General features: G+C 42.2%; 2 protein-coding genes and 1 long non-coding RNA gene across 4 annotated transcripts; 1 reads left to right on the top strand and 2 right to left on the bottom strand.

Moving 5' to 3' along the window:
- Nucleotides 1-4,546: 4,546 nt before the first annotated feature.
- LOC127293409 (uncharacterized) lies at nt 4,547-7,986 on the bottom strand. Its single transcript, XM_051323029.2, has 2 exons — nt 7,572-7,986; nt 4,547-4,832 (listed from the first exon to the last, which is right to left on the bottom strand). Exon 1 carries the CDS (start codon nt 7,874-7,876, stop codon nt 7,583-7,585), a length of 294 nt encoding a protein of 97 aa, XP_051178989.1. The 5' UTR covers nt 7,877-7,986; the 3' UTR covers nt 4,547-4,832; nt 7,572-7,582.
- Nucleotides 7,987-8,938: 952 nt separating this feature from the next.
- On the bottom strand, nt 8,939-23,149 carry LOC127293410 (calcineurin-binding protein 1). 2 transcript variants are annotated; one of them, XM_051323031.1, is made up of 21 exons: nt 23,004-23,149; nt 22,844-22,918; nt 20,572-20,691; nt 20,461-20,501; nt 19,580-19,791; nt 17,568-19,456; nt 16,108-16,332; nt 15,877-16,024; nt 15,673-15,786; nt 13,986-14,185; nt 13,658-13,893; nt 13,354-13,564; nt 12,807-12,962; nt 12,520-12,677; nt 12,243-12,435; nt 11,103-11,491; nt 10,817-10,997; nt 10,506-10,735; nt 9,789-10,425; nt 9,673-9,706; nt 8,939-9,542 (listed from the first exon to the last, which is right to left on the bottom strand). In XM_051323031.1, exons 1-21 carry the CDS (start codon nt 23,004-23,006, stop codon nt 9,319-9,321), a joined length of 5,676 nt encoding a protein of 1,891 aa, XP_051178991.1. In that variant the 5' UTR covers nt 23,007-23,149; the 3' UTR covers nt 8,939-9,318. The 2 variants fall into 2 exon arrangements, with proteins under 2 accessions (XP_051178991.1, XP_051178990.1); XM_051323030.1 differs by having other exon boundaries at nt 9,622-9,706.
- A 914-nt stretch (nt 23,150-24,063) lies between these two features.
- Nucleotides 24,064-25,775, top strand: LOC127347030 (uncharacterized). Its single transcript, XR_011744380.1, has 3 exons — nt 24,064-24,197; nt 24,420-24,541; nt 25,648-25,775. It is a non-coding gene; the product is annotated as an uncharacterized lncRNA (long non-coding RNA).
- The last annotated feature ends 24 nt before the right edge of the window (nt 25,776-25,799 follow it).

Genomic DNA, 25,799 nt, shown 5'->3' on the forward strand with positions numbered 1-25,799 from the left:
AAGCTACCGGATGGGGGAAATTTTCCCCATGGATACTCCATGATACACTGGACCCCACATGTCAGTGAAACAAGACCACCTTGTAGATACACAAAAAACCCTAGACCTGCCTCCATCTTCCTTATTTCCCTCGGACACTCACTCGCAGTTGCCGCTCTCCAATTCCCCCAAACCGAGTGCATCCTCAACTCGACCACGACCACCCGACAATAATCCACCACCGGTGGTGGGCTATAGACGTCTGTGCATCTCCGCCCGACCTTCCCTTCCCCTTTGGTCATGTGGCCCTCACTTGCTCCTCGCGGCCTCCTCCTCAAGACCGTGAGATGAGCAACCAGGCAAGAAGTTGGTCGCGATGGTGACGGGTAACTTGGGGAAAATTACCGGTGATTCTGCGACGATGACGACAACTGTGAGTAGGAGCAAACTGTGAGAGACTGCTGACGCACTAATTCAGCCATCTGCATCGACTCGAAGATCTACGACTAGGAGCCGGCGAGTAGCTGACCAATGGTCATTTGTAATGTGCTCTTTTGCTACCAATTTAGTGTCATTTTGTTGATGTTTTCCTGGAGAACTTCCTATCGTTTTTCTACGGTTGATCGCCGTGGATGTATCTATGGCGGTCGGGTACCCATTTATTCTGGGGATGGGATGGGGATGATCAGCCCCCGCGAAGCTTGACAGTGATGGCAGCGATGGGGATTAGCGGGAATCAGGGCGTGGACGGTTTGAGAGCCCCTCGGAGATCCCTGTCGCCATCGCCAACTTGACTCATGTGTGCCACGATGACTTAGCCACCCTCTGGGACCCCTAGAGGTGGAACTTTTTCTCGCCATTTCTCCGCTGAAAATTTCGGCTGGTGTCGGGAGGGGGTTCTGAATGCTACAACGGATGTGCGCCCACATATATGGACACGGTAGTAGCTTAGATGCAAAACCAGGACGTAACAGACATATCTAACGTTTCTATTGCAAACTATCACCGAAAAGGCACAAATCACGAATCAACAAGTCCAACGAGTATGTTCCTTTTTGGTTCCTCAAGGAAAGGAAAGCCCCACGCAAGGGTTAGTTACTGACACAATACAATACCCCCACCCCCCTTGGACATTTAATCATTGTAAATCCAAACCTCCAACTAATAATGCCAAAACCTTGTATGGAGAAAATGGAGAAATAATACTTGTCACCGAGTGTGTTACAAATTACCTCTGTTAAAACTTTGTGTCGGCCGATGGCGACATGGGGGCATGTTTGTCCGCATCGAAGAATAAAGGTGGCGGTCCTATGGTTCCTCTTGTATCAAGATGAAAATCTACTGGATGTTTATCCTCCTCGATCTGGCTGAAGTATCGACTTCCGGAAGGCTCCGCCGGCAAACTCCCTTGGGCGACTCATGCCTCGAGATTGCTGGATCGGATGAGATTCGATCGTGTGTTCCCATACTTTTTCCAACTGTTTGGTTTGAGGAGGGAGTGGCGTGAAGCTCTGCTATTTATTGCCACCATGGGACACATTGGTTTGGTTCCATGGTGAAGTCAGAGGCGAAGAATGGCATGGAAGACTTGTTTTGAGGACTAGTGTTGGTCATTCGAGACTTTGCGTCGATGGTGAACTTTTTTGGTGTTTCGGGCTTCACAATAGCAACATGCGAGTGAGGGAGTCAGCATAAGAGAAGTTAAATGTCCTACCTTTCAGTGTGAAAATCGAATGTCTGACCTTAATTGGTTGTGTCTGGCAATGGTCTTATTGAAGGCAATTTTTTTAGCGGAGACTTTATTCAGGACGAAAACTTAAGATCTAAGATCGAGCGAGGACGACACGTGTGCATTGTTTTCTTCTTGGATACGGCGCTTCTGGAGAACTTGAACTTCAGGTGTTATCATGGTGGTGTTTGTGCTGCTACTGCAAGGACTGGAACACTATAGAAAGAATTTTCCTTTTTTTAGCCTATTATTATTTTTTGGCTATACGCATCCGTACTACCATTAGGGTATGGGGTTGTTGCATATGTTGGATGTAGTTGGTATCTTCGTGATATTAATATATTCTTTTTATATAAAAAAAATAAGTTTTTGTATATGTCGTAGAATCACATTTGCGAAAAAGGGTATGATCCTAGAAAACCATAGACGTACACCGCTAGATGTACATACTCACACCACTTCTAGTGAAGAATAGAGTTGCAGAGTTTCAAGATTGACAGAGCCATCACATGGTCACAATGTGGGCGGTAGCACCACCTCCGTAGCACCACTTCTCACAGAAAGAGTCATCAATTTGTACGTGACATAAAAAAAACCTCTTATTTGATCTTTGATGTGCTAGGGTATAATCACCTCACTAGCCAATGGTTGATTCTCATTGGCAACAATTGCATAAAATTGATCTCTCCTGAAGATGGATATGCGAAAGACGGTGGCGGCGAGGACTTTTGGAGCGTGTATGATGGTACGTGTTGAGGGTCTGTCGGACCGGTAATGCCACTTGCTCGCCATTGGGCGACTTGTCGAGGCCTTCGGTTTTTAGATGATGTGCATTGATGTGATGTTAGGGTGTTGGCTATGTTCATGGACACCCCCCCTCCCCCCTTCATCCGTGTGGTAGGGTTAGTGAGTTGTCGCTAGTTTGGTGGCTTTGGTTCGGTCTTTGTAATTCTTCCTGTAAGGTGTTGTGAATAATCTAATAAAAAAATTGTGTGCATCCCTTGGATGCAGAGGCTAGGGTGATGATTCCCCCTTTTCGAATAACTTAGCACTTACTTTCCAACTTAAATTCTCTTGAATCCGTATTATTTGAGATCGGCATGATCATTCATATTGTGATCGGAAAATGAGCAATGCCATGTCCATTGGCTGAGTTGGTTCATAATGATGAGGTGATTGTGATAACCATGTTCCTGAGGGCGGAGTATCTATTCTACAATATGCATATGACACAATAATTTCCATAGAGCATGGTCTTGAGAAAGCACTTAATATGCAATAAATTTTATGCATCTTTGAACAATTATCCGGCTTGAGATAAATTTCCATAAGAGTAATGTTTATTAGAAGAGCTAAAGGGGTAGAGGAAGATTGCAAAATTCTTTTTGCTTATGAGTATGGGTCTCTCCCTTCAAAATATTTGGAAATACCTATTCACTATTGTAAGCTTAAAAATAGAGAGTGGAAACCTGTAGAGCATCCTTTTGATAAAAAAAATGAGTAATTGGGTTGGCAAGTTATTATCATATGGCAGTCGCCTAGTACTTATTAACTCAGTTCCTAAAAATCTACCTATGTACATGTTATCCTTTTTAAGAATACCTAAAGGTGTAAGGAAGAGATTAATTTTCTGGCAGAGCGATGGTCATAAAAAGATATAGATTAACTAAGTGGAACATAAGGACCACGTATGTTGGGAGTTGAAGTTTTAAAAATTAAAATACAAATGATTGCTTAGCAAATGGCTACTTAAGCTTCACAACGAGGAGTTTGTGGTAATAACTTCTTCACAATAACTACCTAAAATCTAAAACTCTATCACATGTTCTAGCTAAACCAACTGGCTCATTGTTTTGAAAAGGATGAATGAATATTAAAGGATGAGTTTTTCGAAAGAGGATCTTTCAAGATTGGTAATGGAATGAACACTAGGTTCTAGGAAGATACGTGGTCATATAGGGAATAAATGGGAAAGATGGTTGCACTTTGTGGAACGTCTCATGCAGGTTGAGTTGTGAAATAAGACGTTCTTAAATGAAAATTAGAAACCACCGGTCACTTCACGATCAAATCTATGTATCTAGACATGATAAACAGTCATACAAGGTGTAAATACATTTGGAAGATTATTGTTCCACTTAAAATCAGAATATTTATGTATTTCATTTATCGAAAGGAAATTTTTACTAAGGATAATCTAGATGTTGTTTTTGTGACTAGGAGGAGGGCTGGCAATTTTGATGCAAGGTGTTTCATGTTATTTTGTACTTTTAGATGGTTGATTCATATTGCAACTCTATGTGATCATAATTTGTAGAACAGATTTTAGCCTTTTGGGAGAAAAAGGAAAGTTCAGACTTGTATGTCCAAATCGAAAAGGGGTTCGTTCTGTGTGTTTTTGTTAATGTTTTTTTTTTTTTTACCTGAATGTTGTTGTTGTTGTCCGTTCTGTTCATGTAGCATTCCAGGCAATCAAAGACAAATTGCAAATCCCTTTACGGATAACTTTACTTCCTCCTGCAATTTTGGATGTAACAGAATATTGAGAAGTGGTGTCACAAATGGATCATGGCTATTTTAGTTGTTACTGGTAACACATCTCAGTTTAGCGATTGGATACAAGCTCGACGGAGTACCCCTTTCTGTCAAAAAGGTAGCCGCAACCTGAGTAGTGAGTATCTTCCTACACGATATTGCAACAAAGACTCCCCAGACAAGATTGGTTGCCGCTCGTGTCGCTTACTAGGCTAGAGATGGAGAAAGGCAGGCACGGAAACAAACAGCACCTAAAACTCATCTACATATATGTAGCATTTGATAACCAACCATTCAATCCAGGAAGAGAACTTAAGGTCTCATTATCATTGGAACGTTTTAATATTACCAAAGGCAAGCACAGTGAGATTATTAAAAACTTTTATCAGCGGATACAAAACACTTTTCTGGCATCTTGTCAAACTGCAAGTTTGTCAAAGTAACCATTCAGGAGATGAACCAACGAGGGCAGTTCAGGGATAAAAAAATAATGAAGCAGAAGAGAATGTCCTTCACGGTCATTTTGAGGGAAATTCCTTATTGCTGCCCCTGTAGATTCGGCGCAACCACACTTCCTCATGAAGGATATCTGCATGGAAGCAAATTAAAAATCAGAAACCATCTCAGTTCTCAAGCCTGAAAGGAATGAAACTTGGAGAACACAAGTGCACAACTTTTCTTTACGCAAGAACATATTGCCAGCACAGTTACTAGCAAACCTATATGAATTAAGCAGTGTCCTTTTTGCAGGCAGCATATGAACACTATAAAATGGCTTTACATGATAGAAAGAGAACAATCAATAGCTGATCTGATGGAATAGTTTTTTGAGAAACCGTGCATCTTTGAGGCTATTGGAACGTTCATCAAAATGTGTCAAATTGAGCGATGAATGAACATGCAAATAAGGTTGCACATTGTTGGTACTCCGCATGGGAACAAACAGAAGTACTTTGATCATGTAGCAGCCATATTTAAGCTAAGGGTACAGGAGAATTAACTACATAGTTCTACGATTCTGTCATAACTCACAAGGCCCTCCTAGCGGGCATTCTTCTAATCCTTGGAACGGTTTCTTCCCAGTTCACTTGATTGTATAAATCCAGGATAGTAAGTTCAAAGCAAAAAACCTAACTAGTCATCAGAAAATAAGGATGATGGCAAACCATAAGCACATATGCACTTGTGAAATGGGCATCGCATGAACTAATATCTATCGTGGTCATTGCTTGTGAATCCATAAGCAACCTGATACTAAGATGGTGAACAGTGATATCGTTTTATACCCCGGTTCCCAAACAGTCCTCAATACACACATATAACCATATTCTATATAGCCAAGTCCAGATACTTATGTCTGTATTAGTGGTCAACAACTCAACGTACCCAAAACTCTGACTGTGATTTCTAAAATGGCATATACTTGAATGGAGGAAGTAGGTTGTATCTTAAACTAAATTATTATGTCTTACCAGGATACGGTTCTACTATATAGACAACAAATAGATACCTGATATTTGCTAAGTAGATTACATATTTGCTAAGTAGATTAATATAATACTTACCTATGCAGTTAGAAGAACATTAAGGTCTCGACAATTGTCATCAGAGCTTCTGGTGTCTGTGCTAACAAAGCCTAATGGACCATACATGAGCTAGAAATCTAGAACATTGACAACAAGTTGCTAAATTCAAGTGTATATACTTATCAATTATACTTATCAGAACAATGTTAGCAACATTTCTGGAGTCAACTCACATGATTACTCGATTGTGCCCTAGTACAGTCAGATTGTAAGAGTGTCTTAATTTGTGCAGTTAACATGAGAGGCAGAAATGTTACACTAGACCAGTCAGGCAACTGTGTTAGAAAAAACTATCAAAAGGAAACCCACTTTGAATCTTCATCAAGATAGCTAAACAAAGTAGATGGTATGCACCAAAATATAATTTCGGAGTGTAACTACAAAAGACCAAATAGGAGCATGCCAGCGTTCTCAGGAACCGTGAGACATTAAACAGGTTTTGGGGCACTAGACAGCAACACATTAGGCTTACAGCACATAAATGCCTCTTAATGGAATGCCAATGACTGGCGAAACACAAAGCACAGGGCACAAGCTCTTAAAACTAAAATCCACTGGAAGCTACGGACAAGCGTATAAAAAATATACCAGTATCATAGCCCAGATACATAATGACAGGTAATTCACTTCTGTACCGCAAATCAACGAAATGGTAACCCATATGAACTGTTCTTCCTTCACCTGAGCAGCATCGCAAATCTGGCATATTAACTTAAACACTAATCTGAGCAGCATGAACGAACTCCCAACAATCAGATAAGACAAGGCACTCTAACCTAATGACAACTGTCACAGCCCACAGAGCATATGACTCTCCATTAATCCAACCAGTAACCGGCAGTCAAATATACCTGCCCAACTTGGCAGCATGAACAGTAATCTGATTTTGCGCATTCTAAAATGGAATATAATTAACAGAGGAAGCTGTATCATGTGGTCTCATACAAAATTTAGCTATGTCTTATGAGTAGGTTCCAATATACGCAATACAATATATATGTGGTCAGAAGAACATTAAGGTCTGGGACATTGCAATTCAGAGCTTATGATGTCAACGCTAACCAAGCCTAATGAATCGTGCATGAAGTAGGCACTGACAAGTGACAACAAGTTGAATGAACATACTTCTCTTTCACTGGCTTTGATGTGAACAGAGAACAGAGAACCTAAGGTTATCGAACAAAATCCACTACATGCCGATCCAAAGGAGTTACATAGAACCTGAAAGTTCGAGGAAAGCATTATCTATATCCTTGACTCTTCGTAACAACGTCACCGCCATTTATTAAATCGTGATCTTGTACAATCAGATTACAAGAGTGTCCCAATTAGTGCAGCTCATGTGAGGCTGAAATGCTCCACTGGACCAGCGAGGCAATTGTGTTAAAACTAACTAACAAAGGCTGCCAAATTTAACAAACCAAAACCGCTCGTCCTTCACCGGAGCAGCAGCCTAAACGTGGCATGCTACTAACTTACACGCCATACTCCACAAAGTTCACACAGAACAAACTGAACTAAACCTAGCTGGAGCAGCTGCAGCAGGCACGAAATGCCAACAACCGATAAAGCATTAACCAGCCATTCTAATGTGTACAGTGGAGAAGCATCAAATTCCCCATTCATCCTACCAGCAGCAGGCCACAGCCAAATCTACCTGCCCGACCAAATCTCTAGGCAGAGACAGAAACGGTGACAGCACAAGCAGCAAGGGAGATCTGGCAAGGAAGCAAGCGACGCACCGGATTGGGTCTCAGGACGAAGGGGACGGCGGCGGGGCGGGGCTGGCGGCGCGGGCGAGGAGGTCGTCGTAGGGGTCGCGGCGTCCGGCGGCCTGGCTGATCTGGGGGTCGGAGGCGAGCTGGGAGTTGAAGCGCTCGAAGGTCCAGAAGCCGTAGGGGCGGAGCGGGAGCGCCCAGGCGGCCTTGGTGCGCTCGCAGCGCTCCTTCATCCGGTAGACGTGCGCCCGCTGCGCCTCGTCCCGCTGCTCCGGGTTCTCCATCAGCCGCAGGATCAGGTTCTCCGCGAACTCCATGATGAAACCCATGGCGAACTACTACCTCGGCTCAGCTCAGCTCCTCTCTATCTCGGATCGATCTGTGTCTGTGTGAGCGTTCTTCCTCCTCCTCGGTCGCCGTCGGCGTCTCGTGGGTAGGGATGGTGGGTGGCCGAGCGGCTGCCTGCGGCGATCTCAAAGTGATGACCGGCCCAGTTGGCCCATCACTGGTCGGAGCCTTTACGTGGGCCAGATTTATGCCGCGCGGGCAGAATTAGCCTAATCCATCCATGTTCTGTGACTGTAGAAAAGTGTGAACAAAAATGTCTGGCAAGTACACTTGCTTAAACTTACTTATCCTCCGTCCACAAATAAGTGTACACGCGGGTTTTTTAAGATAAATTATAACGTGAAGTAAAAAAATACATTAAAAACATGCGTCTCTTCTTTTTAATTCTTTCACCTCCAATAAGCTAAGTGCATGCAGAAAACAAGAAGAATATGTGCTTAATATTATTGAGTTTGATTTTCATGCGATGAGAGAGAAGTAATTAAAGTGCATTGGAAAGATAGGAGTACACTCTTTTGTGGATAAAATTTAGAGCTAGATGTCCACTTATTTGAGGACGGAGGGAGTACGAGAGAATTGATAACCAGAAAGTCCATTCAATAATGCCATAAAAATAATTTCAAAAGTTTAAGTAAAACCTTGCAACTTGCAAAGTGGGAGAAACGAGGGAAATCCACTTTGGGTCTCTAGAAGCATATGAAACCGTTGTGTGAAAATACATTTTAAAGTGTCAAAAAAATTTAAAATAAAATTTTGCATGTACATCTAGACATTTTATATCCGTACATAAGTTTTCAGAAGAAAAAAATCCTCTGTCTCCTTAAAAAAAAAAATTTTGATACTACAATATTTTTTTATCTTTTTTGTACATGCCACTTAAAATATATTTTTTCAAGAAAACTTGTGTACGAACATAAAATGTCACGATGTACACCATAAATTTTATTTCTGAATTTCTTAACGTTTCTAAAATTATTTTTAATTATTTTGTATAATGGGGGCAAATGCTCCTATAAGCCAAAACGTCTCCTCCCAGAAACGAGTGGTAAAAGGGCTCCATTTCTTTATACACCATACGGGAACATGTCAAAGCCCTATTTACAACTCCGGAATTACCAACAGCACTTACTGTTTCCGGTTCTTGTATCCCAGACATACATCGGAATAGAACATTAAAAAAAAACCCTGTCCACTCTTTCAGGAGTGCAGCTTCAAGCGAGAGGGAAAATTTAAGAAAAACAACCTTTTATCTCAACCTCTCCACGCTTCTCTGCTCTACCCATTGGTAAAGTACTACGGTACACACCAGGATAGACTAAGGACCTACTCTAGATCTCCTCTCTTCTTTCTTGAAAATTTCCTACAGTTGTAAATCATATTTCTGCTGGAGCTCATGTGGGCAGCAGACAAGCATGATGTGCAATCAAGCTGTGCCACCACCATCCTGAGCATTTTCCATTTCCCTGGATGAGCCGCTGCGGGAGAGCTGAGATGCGGCAGTGCTCAGATTCGGGGCCTCGGTGCCAGCCTGTGAGGAGCTTCCTCCTGTTTCTTGGTGAAGAGGAGCACTGGCCACTGCTAGAGAAGATGGATTTGCTTCATGAGCTTCAATGGGCTCAGTGTGCGCGCTTTTTTCTTTAGAGGTAACTGCACAACAAAGAACACATAGAAGGGTCAAGCAAACTATTTCAGCATATGCCCAGGTGTCAGGAGCTGTGTGAAGTACTGTGAGAAGAAACAGAGCCGTGCGGTGCTGGAGGAGTGACTTGTGACGAACCTGTTGCTGCTGCGGTCCCTCTTTTATTTCTTGCCTGCAACAAGAATGAAATGTGATGTGTTAAGGATGAAAAGCTATGTGGCAAGTGGTTCCATCATGAGCTGTGCAGACCATACCTTCATCTCATCGCAGTACTTTACAACAGCGGATATGTTGGCGTACCGACCGTGAACCAATGTGTATATCCACAGAAGAAGCTTCCTTGGAATGCTTAGGTCAAGGGCATCAACTATACTGGGGGCTTGATGTACCCCTTCAACAGATGAGGTTACCGTGTAAAGATTAATGCCCGTGGGAAATGTTCCACAAGAACTCTCCCGATAAAAGTTGTAGGTGCTCTTCATTAAAGTAACAGCAGTCTCCATGTTATCTTCAGATGTCTGTCTGATCGGAATGTTTTTTATTCTGCTGAGTGTCTCAAACAAATTCATGTCAAGACCTTTGAATGGAGCAGGCCCATCAGGGGATGAGATAAGGAGCTCATCGGGTTGCAAATCAACATACAGTACAAGGCCACTGGATAATGGAACAGGCTGCTTGGCTGTGTCCACAGATTCCGGCAGTGGAGTAATTGAGGCCAGTTTGATGAGTATACACCGGCACCATGACAGAGAAGCATGCTTACAAATCTTCGCAAAGTTGCTATTTGACAATTTAGGTGTCTTGAAACGCTTTCTTATCTTCTCGTTTACTGCTTCAAGAACATCTACTCGGACATCACTCTCGAGCAAATGGATATATTGGTGGATACAACTGCCATAAGGAAAGCATTATATTATATGACAACTATCTAGCTTAAAGAATAATGTACTGCACTCTGATCAAGTACTTACCTGTAAAGATTGCTTTCTGACAAGTCTGGACTGTTCACTTCTGGTATAGTGCTTATATCGGCCCACAAGTTCGCATGGTCCATGAATATGCCAAACATTTTCTCATATAGTTGCTCAACAGAAGCATCACCACAATTTAGACGGATCACAGGATCACGGATTGCCGCTGTTAGAACTTGAAGGTACTTCCCAAGACCGACAGGAACAATATCACCCAAACATAGAGCAAACTACAAAACAAGAACAAATAGTTATAGTGTGCCCGGAAAAAGGTATGTATTAAAATCACCATGCTGGTAATTAGGAGGTACCCTCTTATCGGTTCGCAAATATGTGTATGCCCTCTCAAGAGTCCACAAGTCCAAGTTCTTCTCCAACAGGTTCAAGTACATTATCATATACTTCCTGATGCATGTAATGAATTTGCGTGAACTTTCTGATAAACTGACCTCCAGATTCTTTCTCGGTGCACCAATACTTGGATTTTTTTTCCTGAAAGAAACAACAGATAATAAGGATTCTTTGGGAAACTATTTATAACAAAAGTAGAAGCAAACAACATATGTGTGTAAGTTATATAGCAAAAAGAAAGCTCGCCTTCCTTTTCTAACAGCGCCATCAATTTCCCACATGTTCACTGTAAAGGAAGACCGAGTGGATTTGAAACAAAATGAGAGTTCTTCCTTAGCCCGCTCCAAGTCCCCTGCTTCACCTCTTCTAAGCAACCCTTGTGCAAGCTTGTACCTTGCCTTGTGGAAATGCTTTAGCTCCCCTTCCACACAAGTACCAAGGGCATAGAGACAGTCATCATAAAGGATGCGCCATACTTTATCAAGTAAACCGGGCTCAACAAACTCAGTTTTCTCTGTACGATCCAGAGTATTATTGTTCTGTTCAGAGGATGAATGTTTGGCGTTAGTTATGGACCCCAGCATGCTCAAGACCTTTTCCTTTGTCGACTGGTTGTATGTGTAATCAGCAACCACCTAGCAAGCAAACACTCCACAAAGTTAGTATCTAACTGCCTATTGCTAAAGTAGTACTGTATGTCATAAATGAAAAACTGCCAGGAAGAATGAACTTCGGACTGGAAATTCAGAACGATGGATGCCCAATAAAGTAACTTCACCCTTTAGCACTATAAATATTTAAAACTGAGCTCTTGGTACCCACGCAAGTTTCCGAAAATCCAGGAAAGCTAAGGTTGTGACCAGAAGGGCTGGCGAAAAATTTGAATCTCGCAAGCCCGCTCGGGGTCATTTGTTAGTGGCTCGGCCGCAGGGCTGGTTCACGAGCTCCTCATTAGCTCGCTTCACCTAGATCGAGCCCAACCCACAAGTAGTCTATCGTATCACACACTTGTTTGGTTCGCATTTTGAGCAAGACCTTATGTATCCGTTTATTTATCTACAAGAAACTTGATTGATAGTCACTGAACTAACTTTAATTATTTGTTTGGTATATTTGGAACCATTATTTATTATAAAATGCCTTATTTTTTAGAGGTGTTATGTTTAGTCTTTATGTGTTGTTGATGCTGATTTGTCTTGTAGCAGAACCTATTAGTACAGCCTCTAAAAGCCAGTAACCAAATATAACCACCTGATTACTATCAGCCTGCCCAATCTTGCCCAAAGATACAGTTATAAATGGAGGCCACTTCACTAAAACTAGCTTCTTTTCCTATCACTTTTCGCTCAAGCTGTTTATATATTGATGCATATCATGTTAACAAACCTGTATAACATCAAGATTATGTTTCCCTCGAGTATAAAGTAACTTCATGCGTGATGCATGCATCCTGTAAACCGGGTCAACTGCAGTTGGATTCAACTCGATGGCTATGCTGTAGTATGAAAAAGCCTTAGCAGGGGAATGCCCCAGTTTTTCACACAGCTTTCCAAGGTAAAATGCATGGAGCCACTGAGCCCTGCAAAGTAAATAAGCAACACAATGTTCCATGTGAGGCAAGCAAAACGATGAAGAGGAGTACAGGTTAGGTGTGTTAGATTACTTGAGTTCAAAAGCTTTCTCGAAGTGCTTCAGAGAATTTTGGCAGAACATATCCCATGTTGAATCCTTCACGGGTAAAGTAGCTCTTTGATCATAAAAGGGCACCACATTTTGAAGGCTGTCATAGTAAACTAGGGCTAACAGTTCATGTATTTCAACCTGAAAATGAGATTAGATGTCAACTCCAACAGTGTCCAAGTTTAATCAAGAAAAATGGGAGACTAATAAGAGATAACACAGGCATCTCATGGGTGAGTATGGAAAAAAAAAACAGACTGATGGACATACCTTGTCTGGAACAGTTTTGGCCAATGTTAAACTCATCAACAGGCAACGTCGACTATGTCTACGACCCACCTCAACCCTTTGAGTTAAAGTTGTATTTGTTCGCCAATCCAAGATGCTTATATGTTTACTACCATCATTCAGCAACAGGTCAACTTCCTACAGTAGCATGAAAAATACTTGTTATGTAACAGACCTAACTAATATACAAGGAACAACTTCAACAAAATAGCAAAACTACTCCATCCAAGTTTATTAGGCCCATTTGGAGATCTCTGGTGACAAAGGGAAAGAGCATGAGCGCTTTAGAGAGGTTTTCATCATTATTTTTTGGCCAATAGATTTGGGACCCAAGAGACTTGCAATCAATGCAAATTTCGAACGGTAGGCATGCATTTGTCGCAGTAATACAGATTTGAGATCCAGGAGACTTGCAATTATTTGAGACGCAGTTTAAGTCAGAGGAGCTGGAAATTGGCCTTATAATCCTGGAAAGCCCAAATTTGGATCAGGGCCTAATAGGCTTGGATGGAATAAGTAATAATATTACCTCGTCATATAGATGTGCAAGCTTTTGCCAGCTTTCAAACCGCAATGGGTTATACAACAGATCATACTTGAAAAGATTTGCACTCTGTTCAACAAATTCTCCTCCTTCCTTTTTCAAGACAAAACCCGTGTACTTGTCACTAGCACTTATATCTTCAGCTTGTGCGATGTAATGATACAGGTTTCCATAAACATCTGAGTAAGACTCAGAGCTGCATGAATTAGTCAAAAAGATCGTTAGCGTATATTCTCTACTAGTTATGTTTTACTGCACACGAAAAAGGAATCTAGCAGAAATCTAACACCTGTCAGTGGAAAGTTTTTTGAATGCTTCATAGCCCCTTTCACCTGGGAACAGTACATTCAGTATTGCTTCCCTAGATCCATCAGATTCATATATTTCACAGAGCGTCTTTTCACATGAATCAGGTCCATCCAAGAAATTGTCGAGAGGATTATTAACTAATATGTCGTAAGGTGGTTGTGGAAAGTGTTTACGTATAGCGCGCAGGACTCTCCGTAGTTTAACCAACCCAGTTTTCTGAAATGATAAATTAGGAAAGGAAAATATATTAGTCGCTGTACCTGATGCTTCGTATCAAAATGAAACTAACGCCTCGTTAAGAAACTCACAGAGAGCTCTTTTGCATATGGTAGGACATACTGAAACACTTCAGCACATTGTTCTTTTGTTTGATAGTCACCACGACTTGTATTTTTATGCACTGCTAGATCATCTTCACTGCAAGAGTCCGGGTTTATCTTCAAACCATATAAGCAGAAAAAAGCCTGGTCCAAGGCACTATCAATACTTGATTGTATTTCCTCCAATTCTGCATTGACAGAGCATTTATCAGGGTACACACCAACAAAAACACTACAATGTTTGTTCAGGAAAATCCTTATTCGACACTAGATTAAAATGTGCTTCCCTATTTGGCCCTGGAAACTTTTCCTTTCCTATTCGACACTAGGTCTAAATTTTGTTACTAATACGACACTGTCGTTACCATCTAGGTCCCCCAATTTGACATGTCAGTTTTTATTTCATGGACCAAATTACCCCTTGCTATACAGGGGTAAAAAAAAGAGACTGAGCCATCCAGTCGAACTCTCTCTACCAACTCTGTCCCGGTCGATCTCTCCCAACTCCTAGCTGTGCCCCAACGCCATGGCCAGGTCCATCCGGGAGGGCGACGAGGCAGCCAGCTACGGGGAGGAGGGCAGGCTGGTCTTAGAGTCGCCTGAGGATGCTGGGGAGTACCACGCTGCAGCCGCCTGCCTCGTGGGAGAGGCCGTCCCGCGCGTCAAAGTGGTGCTGCAGGTCGCAATGGAGCGGCTCGAGGAGGAATTCCGTCAGCTGCTGATTCGCAGAACAGCGTTGCTGGCCGCAAAGGACCTGCATGTGTCCCTCCTCTGCCAGCTCTCTTCTCACGGTGTCATTGTTGTCCCTATTCAGCCTCCACTCCAAAGGCCCGCCATCTTGGGACTCATGGTCTCCTGGCATCAAAAGCGGTGAGGCTTGGGCATCATGTCAGAGATGCCTGCCTGTTCTTAGAGCCCTTTGAGTTGGCTGATACCTTGTGCACCCTCAATATCTTTGGCCGCAGAGAACTTCATCACCTCCAGAACTTTTTTGGATTGATTGGAGGCCTATGCTTCCTAGCTAGCTTGGTCTGCTAGTGGCAGCCGACACTTCTCGTCGGCGGCGAGTCTGGTGTTGGTCAGCGGCGACAACGCGTGGGAGTTCCCAAGCTAACCTGTGGCTGCATGCAAGACAAGTGTGTGCTTTTTCTGTGTTTTGGCTCGTCACGTATCGCTCAGAGGCTGTTTTGCATTTTTTTTTCCTTGTTTCCTTATCTTGTGTACCAGGTTGTAATCAGCGGAGGAAACTTCTTGGCTTCCATGTGTACTCTGTTCTAATATATGCAAGGACCATTGCGCAAAAAAAAAGTGATGTATGCGTGCACTTGTCCTCATGTATGTGTTGTTTTGGTCGTATAAACTTTTTTGTCACATACTGCACCAGGGGCAAAAGCATCTTTTCAGGAGTCATTTAACACCGCTAGTAGTCAAAATGGACAGCAGTGTCATATTACGAACAAAATTTAGACGCAGTTTCGCATGGGGAAGGAAAAAAGTTTCCAGGGTCAAACACAGAAGTACATTTTAATCTAGTGTCAAATAAGGAATTTCCTCACGTTTCTACTTTCCCTGCAGCTTCAAGCATTATCTGGCATTACGCGAGATCTCTAGTTCTCTAGCCCAAAATAATTAGAAAATCCACATTATGAAATCGGTCAGGGTAATCCAGGCCTACCCGATTCTTCCTCATCCTCAGAGTTATGTTTATCGTCACCAGCAGAGTGCTCATCAGTTGCAGTATCTTGTGTTGTGCCATTTTCTGGAAGTGATCCTTCCATCCCACTTTGATCTATATAAGAAAGAGAAGGCCGACAAATGCTAGTTATTAATTGCCAAAGAAAATATGTCTGCGAGAATAATCTTGCTAAGAAAAACATACTAAGTTGAGATTTTAGCTTCACGTCTAGTGCCATAAGATGTTTGATTGCAAACTTGAGACAAGTCCCGGCCTCCCCTTCACCATCCCCTCCAGCGCAGCAGAGCCCATACTCAGCAAGCAAATCGTGGAGAGCGACAATTAAGTCAACCTGCATAGGTGAACAAAAGTAAGTGGATACTGAATAGAAAAATCAACACCATAGTTGTATTGGTAATATGAAGGTAAATGTACCTGAGTTTTGACAGATATCGTAGGATCAAGATGCTGAAGTTTGCAAAATGCAATAGCTGCATCTACAAGGCAAGAACTGTCCAACTGGTCAGCCTGATCCGAGGTTCCCGAGCACGAGAGTTTTCTCCATACTATCATCTTGACAGCAGCGCACATGATTTTGAGGAGCAATGATTGAATACCACCGATGATAAAAACTAGTGAACTCAGACCATCTTGCCCATCCTGCAAATATGAATATCGAACACCATTGTGCTATTAGAGGTATTTTAATCCATAACAAGATTTTTCTCTGACTAGAAAGATTGCATGATGTTTTGTCCAATGAATCAAATATAATTGATACAGTTAACCTAGAAAGATATGTGATTCCAAGTCGTGCCTTTAACTAGAACATGGCCAACACCTGGAACCAAAAAAATATCGAGAAAACACAAAGGACCTTTGCGTTTCTTTTTCGGGCAATGAAATTGGCCTCCTCGACCAGGAGTCACAACCTAACCAGGGAGGAATCGGCATCCTCCAGCAAGAAAATGAGGTGGGCCTGGAGTTAAGAGGCGTCAATCAGGATCGTAAAGCCGTTTCTGCTGCGCTTGTGTATACTCAAGCCTTCTCGGATGCGTCCTATTATATCATACTACCGTACAGTATCTATACGGAACACCTAGACGAGATAAAAGTGGGAATTTACACCTACCGCTTTTTTGAACCTTGGCAAATTTTCCAAACCACGGTAGTAACGTTTAGATCATACAATACTAAATGGCAAGCAGGTCAGATAAGCTTCCTGCACCGCACAAGAAATTAACCACAGGAATGCTCCTAAAACATTCTAAATAACCCTAATTTTCTATCAGATCTAACTACAGTCTTACAAAGCTTCTAAAGAAAATCAGGATAACATAGCGACTTTACTATGATCATATGTAACTTATTGTAGCTGCAAGTGTGGAAAACTCCATGCTTCTTATCTGAACAACCAATCTACTATGTCAGGTAGTTTCACCACTAAGATTTATGACAGCGGAAAATGTAATTATATGTTTACAACAAATATGCTCATTTATTTATCTCTGTGGCGATTCTAGATGTTTATACACAAGTGGCCAGAGTTAGAAACGTCCAACTGTCATAAATGCACCAATATTCTGAAACTTCAATTTCCCATCAATGAGCTACACCAGCCTACATAGAGTTATTATATAATATAAATATAAAAAATATCATTTAACACCCCAAATATCTACAAAATCCCAAGGATTTAACAATAGCTTTTCACTTATACCGTTATACTCATGTTAAAAAGCAAGAAATTTCTGAGTAGAGAACACTTACATGCTTATATTGCATTAATATTTTAATACAAAAGTGAAAAGTAGAAAGAATTCCAAACATGGTAAGGTCTGAACTAAAAAAATGACTGATAAGGAGATCCATAAACAAATGAAGAGACCACTTACAGAAGTATCAGACTGATCAATAATGTCTTTTGCTATACTGACACTTCGAGATACTTCCTTGACTGCTTCCATAACATTTTCTAGCCAATTTCTGTTCATTGCTTTCACAAAGTCCGCATCACTTGAAATATTTCCCTTGGGGATGCCGAAAGCTCCTACCATGCCAGCTGCCACAGTTAGAATATGTATTTTCCTTCGATGAGAATCAAGATAGATCTTCACGTCCATTGGTTGAGCTTTTTCGCATGCTGATATTAAGACATCCAAGGCAGATAATTCAAGTGAAATCACTCTCTCACTTTCGCTCAGCGAACCATATGCACTGCCAACATAGACATCATTGGTGGAAAGCAGAAGCGGAGGAAGCAATTCCTTGAACTCTGTATGAGTTATGTTCTTGATATTTTCATCATTCTTCCAAAGTAAGGAATCAAGCTTGATCAAGTTGATTTCACGCAGAATCCTATCAGCTGTCAGAAATTTCACAAATTTGGTGTGAGGTAGAAGTATAAACTCTGTACTGCTTTTGGCTTTGTTGCCATTTGTTAAGAGTGACAGAGCAATATTGAACTCCTTATAAGCCCTTTCTTTGCAGTCTGTTGAAAGGGACACACAACCACTCATCCAGAAGAAGCGAACCCAGTTCACACGTTCAGTGTCAGAAGAAGAATTGTGTTCAGACGTTTCATCACAAAGCATGTTACTGAAATTTGATTCTTTAGCCTTTGCAGAGCTTTCGGACACATCTGAAGCATTTTTCTCTGATTTATAACTTGAATTTACTTCTGCGCTACTGTTTTCCTTATCCAAATCGAAGCTGGTGGAGTTCATTTTCTCAACAGCTGTGCTGAATGGTAATTCCAGAGCTACTGACCCAATGATCTTACAAAGATGGTAAGAAGAATCAGACAGCTCCAAGGATGTTGTTGAGCTTCCAGAACATATAGCTCGATCATGGTATAGTTCAGCAAGAAATAAACTGCACAGTGCAGATCTACCTTGAGACCAGACTCTAGTAAGTTTGTCTAGTTCAATGATGTTAACAAAGTAATCTTGAAAAGGTACGTTAAGATGAGCTATCTCCTCCAACAGCATATACCCAATATGGCAAGGACCATAATTCTTGCATATCTTTAATAGAAAATGCTTGACATCATCTGCCTCACAGTCGGATGTATATGTGAGAGTTTCCATATTAGAAGTATCAGCATTTACAGAATGATCAGTCTTATCTGTAGTACTTACCCGCTTCAGGATAAATGAATCTAGAAACTGAGTTATCGCATGTGATATATCTTTGCCACTGGATTCATCTTCATCTTTTCCAGATTTGCGACTTCGCAATCTCTCGAGGCGTCTGCTTCGCCTTTCATGAGGATGTTCTCTGTCTGAGTTAACATCCTTCTCTTTAACTGTAGTTTTGCAATCATGAGATGACAAACTTTCACCATCCCGGTACAATTCATTTCCACTTCCACCAGCAGGTTCCACAGGTTTGGATGTATCTATAGACAAGACAACATCCACCGGGATATAAGCAAGCCCACTATTTGCAGTTAAAAGACTTATGATGCCATCTAAAAGGGCAGTCCATTTGGCTTCACTGAGTTGCAATGTGGCATTGTGTTTACACTTCTTTCTTTCTTGATTTATTTCATCAGCAGCACCTTTTCTTTTATTGGAAAAATCAAGTCTGACATGCTTGGGTTCAAGTGTGTCGATACCCCGCGGTGCAAAAGGCACTGTTTCAGGATTCTCAATGGTCTTCTTTACATGTAACGCACGATGATGTGATGGCCAGTTCCGAAGTAGTAGATTTGCTACAGAAAGGCATGCAACTTCATCACGGATCGCTATAAGGACCTCCAAGAGTTTCTCCATGCAGTTCCCTACAAAAGCATCCAAAGCTAATGAGAATCCAAAATTAGGTATCACAAGTTTAAGATATGGTAGTTGAACTACAAAGTAGCAGATTAAATCAAGACAAAAATGAAATGAAAGGGACATCATACAGTTGTTTGGACTGCATAGAAGCCCTTGCTCAAATGCCCATCTTGATATGCTCAGCAAACCCATCTTGCAAGCCAGTGTTCCCAGATGATTCCATACAACTGAATCATTTGTATCAAGCTCCACAGCTTGTAGGTAACAGCGTAGAGCATTATCATGGAACTTTGACCCTTGTTGAAGGAAAACAGATGCAAGGTTTTTCAGTGTCAAGAACCTGAGCAATTAGGAAAGGCACATCAGCATTTTGAACAGAAAATAATAATGCCGCACGTTTATCAGTCGCCATCGGAAATTAGCTTGCTATGTCTAATCCAAGAATCCAGACAAAGACCAACTATGCGATGTGTTTTACAATAAACCTTCAGGCTTCAGCATGTCATGACATGCAAGCGGTGCACTATTTTTTTTGAAACGGATCAAGCGGTGCACTATGATTTTATTATGAAATGCATAGGATTATCAGCTACTTACTAGAAATGATACACCTTTTTGATTCATCATATAGGAGAAAGTGACCATTAAGAACATCATTATTGGTAAATTTGAAATAATTAGCACAATACCACTGATACTAAAGAAAATATACCACTTGTGCCAGATCAAACAATTCATACTGGCCCGCATCCCAACCATAAATGCAAGATCCAACATGTGGTGAAGCAAAAGATGAACGGACCACCACTACCAGTTGATATCTTTATAGAAGTGAACATAAGTTCTTAAAATAGCTTCTTTATAAATAGTGACTACATTAGTTTTATCCAACTTTGCATTTCACATCCATGTTAGTCCAGGAGTTTAGCAGACAAATAACCCTTTAGAGTGGCAAAGAAAACAGTGCATATAATATAACATGACCATTGCAAAAAGGTGGGGAAAAAACCTTAGCTGCAGCAAATGTTGATCACTGCCAATGTTCTCGACCTGTTGAAATGAACAACCTGCTGTTAGAGGAGGCGACAAAGAACATGTGAAATAGTTTTAGTGAGATTACCTGTATTTCAGATATTAGTGGATCCTTCAGAACATCCTCCAAAAGTTCACAAGCTTTTGCATAGTCTTTTTCTTGTAACTTGAGGAGCCCCTCATGGTACTTGTGAGAAAGTGCAGACTCCTGACAGCATTTAAAGGTTGTTTCAATAAGAATATATCCTGAGAACCATATTCAGAGCTTCTAAAACTCAAAAGTTCAACTTTTCCAAAAGAAGGGAAATAAAAGAGTGTAAAATCAGCCAACGACTTGATAATAATCTCTTGCAAGCTTTGGGATATTCTTTCAAGCTCTAGCCCCTCAGTAGCAAATAAAAGTTATCTGCATATATAACTACAGGAAGTCCTTCTATTGAATTAAATGCGGATCAATATGATATGCTGACGTACAAAGATGTCAAAAAGAATAAGAATCTTCAGTAACATGATACTCACTATTCAGCGTGTTCTTGTATCAATCTACACTAACTCCAATTCCAACAATAAAAAATATTAATAATAATAATAATAACAACACGTACAGTTGTGCCCCACTGAAAATCTAACCCTAAAGAATTGAACGCTCTAATCCAGTGGTGACATAGAAAATGATATCTTGAACACGTTTCGTCGACAGAAATAATCTCTATGTGGCATCTCTTATCATGTGGCAGCTAGGTCCTTCTAGCTTAACAAACAAAAACTGAACTGGAAGATTATGATCGATGTAGTTTAGGTGCCCCTGTAGGCAGGGCGGAGCTATGCTAAGATCAACGGCACAAGAGAGTATGTGTTTTTTTAACTGAAGTATTCTAAGCCAATCGGCTGCACTTTACACGAGCTAGGTTGGTGCACGGAGACCATTCCTTATACTAATTGGCTAATTACTACGAAAAATAATTTGAATCAGGGTGCCTGTTCAACCCCTTGGCACCATGCAGCTCCGCCCCTGCCCAGACCCGTTTGCAGTAAGTCTGGGATGAACTGGTATATATGTGTGGCCAAATATCATTTGACCACATGCAATGTTTAGTTAATCAAACAACTGTTCATCTTATTAAACTACCAAGTGTCATTCATATTGCACTGTGATCTGAGACCAGCGTACTTACATCAGGATAATCAGTTCGGCGACAGCCGACAAATTAGCCTTGTCACTAATATTCATGTAAAGATACAAAGATTGAAGGATAAAATGTTTTCTGAAAGAATACAAATAATTTTTTGTTCACAAGAAATACACGGTGTCAATAAAAATCCACCTAATCAGTCACATTCAATTGCTGAAATTAGTTCTTCAGGGATCCTTTTGAGGCACTTAATCAAGATGCTGGTGCAACAAACCAAGCTCTTATGCACAGGCACTTGGATTAAACATCTAGATTGTAAATACTCCTACGATGTTTGATGGGAGAACTTAAAATCACTAGAGAAACGAACTCTTATACCATCTACAGGACGCAAACCCATTCAAGGCCAAAACTTATTGGGTGGTGATAGTGCATTCATGCATGATGCCTTTTATCTAAAAAAAAATAGTGCATTCATGCATTGTGCAATAACTCTTCATAGTAAATTATAATCCTTCAATTTTTCAGGTCTAAGCTCATCAGGAAACATAGTCTCATGTTAATTTTCCACTTCTAACGTGTTTTAAGAAACTCCGGTATCCATAAACCCCATATTTCAGCCAACTAAATTTCCTTCAATCCATGGAAATCTTTCGTGCCAACACTTTTTACCATTAAATTTCTTGCAGAAGCATGGCAGCTCCAAAAAAAATCGTGAAGAAGAAATATCAATTCCATGCTAATGTACTGTGTTCAATAATATATTATGACCGCTGCATAACTCAACATCAAGACTACTACCTCAAACCTGAAAGATCAAACTGCATTCTTCTCCTGCTACGCCTGCAATCTTAACAATGCAAGCATTGGAATCTCATGGAGTTTCATTTTTTTGAGGATGGTACAGAAAGGAAGCACTAAAGGAATGAACAGACCGCTTTGAATTCTCCTATGTACTGAATTAGAAGAAATCACATCTAGTAAAACCGCAATTGAAGCACCGAGATGGTCAATGACACCACCAGGTGACGGCTTATGGTGCTTGCCCAAAAATCAGGCCACGTAAAATCACATAAAACACATTTAACCCATGACAGTGCACCCTGGAAATCGAAAACCCTAACCCCAGACGCCAGCTACATAATCAACGCGCTGGGATTTTAGGAATTGCAAACATAGCATGCTCAGAGGAGAAACGGGTGGGAGGAAGGAGAAGAGGATTCCTGCCTGTGCTTCCTTGGTCGGCGCGAGCGGCTCCCACTGGCCGACGGTGTCGCTCTCGTTGATGGCCGCGATGGAGAACTGCGATGGCGCGGGGGAGAGGCGGAGGGTGAGTGAGTAACACAGAGAATCAGAAAAGGGGGAAGAGGGGAGGCGCGGGTCTCACCATCGCCGGCGTCGCGGAAGAGGCGGACGCACGGGATCCGCCGGCGACGAGGGTTCCGGCAGCGAGCCGTGGTCGCCGCCGCGAAAGTGGGTCCTGACAATACTAACGGCTTTGCTAGGGTTTTTATTTCGCTCGATTTGGTTTTGTACAGAACCATGGCTCGGGATTGCGGCATATCCGTCGTCGGATACGAGATGGAAGGTTGAGATGATTAGTCGTAATCTAAAGGTATAAACGATGCCCCCATAGGGGGCCTCACAGCGATCCTCGCACGTGAGCCGTTGGATCTTCCTTGCAACGAATTTCAGCCGTTGCTTTCTGGCTCAGAATCTACTAGCTAACCCCATGCAACGGCCAATTGTTACCCGCCTCCGGCTGCAAGTGGGCCCCACCTTTGCCGGCCCCGCACGTCAGCCACTACGGGTAGGATCTCCGTCGGTGCACATTGTCATCGGGTAGTGGATCTCCACCCCGCAGGGTATTTTAGGTATTTCACCGCGGCCTCGTATAAAAGCGAGGCCCAGGCCGAAAAAAAACCTAGCCGCCGCCCACGCCCCTACCCCCGCCTCGCGCCCCGCCCTGCCACCGTCCCTGCCCCCTTCTCGTCGCCGGCCGCCGCCTCGCGCCACCTCCAGCCCTGCTCCCTCGCCGCCTCGACCGCCGCCTCGACCCACCGCCAAGCAGGAGGGGCTGCTGGAGCTCCGCCCTTGATGGTGATGGCGGGCTCTCCAGCCCTGCTCCCTCGCCGCCTCGACCGCCGCCTCGACCCACCGCCAAGCAGGAGGGGCTGCTGGAGCTCCGCCCTTGATGGTGATGGCGGGCTCGAGCTCGCGCCGGCGACATCCACAGGAGCAGCGGGGGCGACCTCCACATCGGCAGCGCGGGCGATCTCCCTGGCCGCGTTTCTGGAGGCAGAGGACGGCGCAGCTCCACCACCTCGCCCGCGGGTTGCTGGGGCGCGACATAAGAAGATGCCAGCCCAAGGTGAGCACTTCTCTGCATTCTCTGCTCGTTCCTTTACATATGGCTCTAACCCCTTTGTGGTGGTCAGGCTGATCGTGCCTCTTCCGTCCAGATCAGGGAGGAAGAGGACTCGCATATGGAGATGGATTTGGGGAAGAAGAAGAGGAGGACGCCAACCATCTGGTGCGGATCTCTTCCAGTGTCCAGCCCTCCTCTGCCTCTACTTTTCAGGTACTTCCTCTCCTCTCTCTCTCCATCTCTCTCTCTCTCCTAGAAGCTGAGGTAAAAGTGGAGGCAAATTCTCTGTTTGATTTAGCCCCAGAACATCACATTTGTGTTTGGTGTAGATCCGTTTTTACATGGTGTGTACAAAGTGTTTCATGGAAATCCTAGCTAAGATTAATGTATGGCATATCTATGTTTTGCAATTAAACTGAGGGATGTGGAAAGCAGGTTTCACACATGGAAATCAACTTGCTGGAGGATAATGAATTTGAACCCCACCGTCTCAAATTATGGCAAGGCGGAACTACAAAGTTTTTATTATCATGGCATGATTTAGTTCAGTTTTTGTGGTACGTCCTTGGCACTTGGGTAACAAATCTGGAGCTAATAAATCCAAGCTACTTTATTAATGCATTTTCTTTTGTTAGATTCGGAGTTGCTATATGATTCATATTAGGGCTAAGGTGACATGTGTTTTGGATCTTCCTCTCTTTGCTTGCCTATTCTCAATGTACTGTGGATTCCACTCCGAGGGGCTGGCAGTAAAGAACCAAAGGAATTGTGCCTAGCCTACCTTTCTTTACGAACCAACTACTACTTGTAAACTACTACTCACACACAAATGCATACTCAACGTCCGTGACCAAACCCTTCATCTAAGAATCCAATATCTGCAACGCGCCCTTTACTTTTATGATGCGGATTGATTTTCTATTTAATAATGCGAAGAAAGCTTGAATCGTTCATAAAAATTTCCATTATGGGAATCAGGAATAAGGAAAAGCAAAACCACAGAATAGCTTTAGTAATGTATCCAGGCAGTGGCCCAGCTTGGGTTAAGCATCTAACTAACTAGATTCCTTACTCCCAGCGATGACCTATACTATAATAGAATATGAAAAGCAATGTTTCCCTTAATCTCTCCCATCTGGATAGATAAATCAAGGTCATGCGGTAGCTCGTATAAAAAACTAGAAATGAATTATTGCCCTCTGGCGAAAGGAAAAGATTGTTGGTACGAAAGCAATTTTATTTGCTATGACTCTATGTTCTCCTTAGTTAAATAGGAATTCTCAAATTATTTACAAATAAAAAAATATCTCAAAATAAAGTCGATAATGATCGAATGAAAATGCCAATAAATTTGTATTTTCTCTTTATTATATCTTTCATATATATATATTATTCTTTTCTATGTATTAGATTATTCGTTTTCTTGAAGCCTCTTGCTCATATCTCTCATCAAAGGGTGCTATTCTATAATGTTTCTTTAGCAGATCTCCCGCTAATCCGAGCGAGCTTTCAAATATTTGTCCCACATTCATTCCAACTCCCTAACTGCGTCTTCCATGAAGTTCGGGAGACCCCTCACGTGCCGCTGCCCGTGAGACTCGCCTTTGTACACTTTGTGCACCGCTTCGACTAGACCCCGCTACTACCTCGTCTCATGCCGCAGGTTTGCAAAGATTAAATTGGATGATCATGTATTTCTCGGCAATTGGCTGCAGGTGTCATATGCACCTCAGTTTGAGAGATTTTTGGATACCAAGGAGAAATCGGAGGTCGGGAGAAATGAAGTCCACGATCAAATAAGATCAAATAAGATGT

This window comes from Lolium perenne, chromosome 4 (assembly GCF_019359855.2).
Source record: "Lolium perenne isolate Kyuss_39 chromosome 4, Kyuss_2.0, whole genome shotgun sequence".
NCBI lineage: Eukaryota > Viridiplantae > Streptophyta > Magnoliopsida > Poales > Poaceae > Lolium > Lolium perenne.

Coding starts and splice junctions, on each gene's coding strand:
- LOC127293409 (XM_051323029.2), bottom strand. CDS start 7,876: ATGGGTTTCATCATGGAGTTCGCGGAGAACCTGATCCTGCGGCTGATG.
- LOC127293410 (XM_051323030.1), bottom strand. Junction 15,787..15,876: donor GAAGCTAAAATCTCAACTTA/GTATGTTTTTCT, acceptor TTTCTTATATAG/ATCAAAGTGGGATGGAAGGA. Junction 9,543..9,621: donor CGGCTCTGTTTCTTCTCACA/GTACTTCACACA, acceptor TTTGTTGTGCAG/TTACCTCTAAAGAAAAAAGC.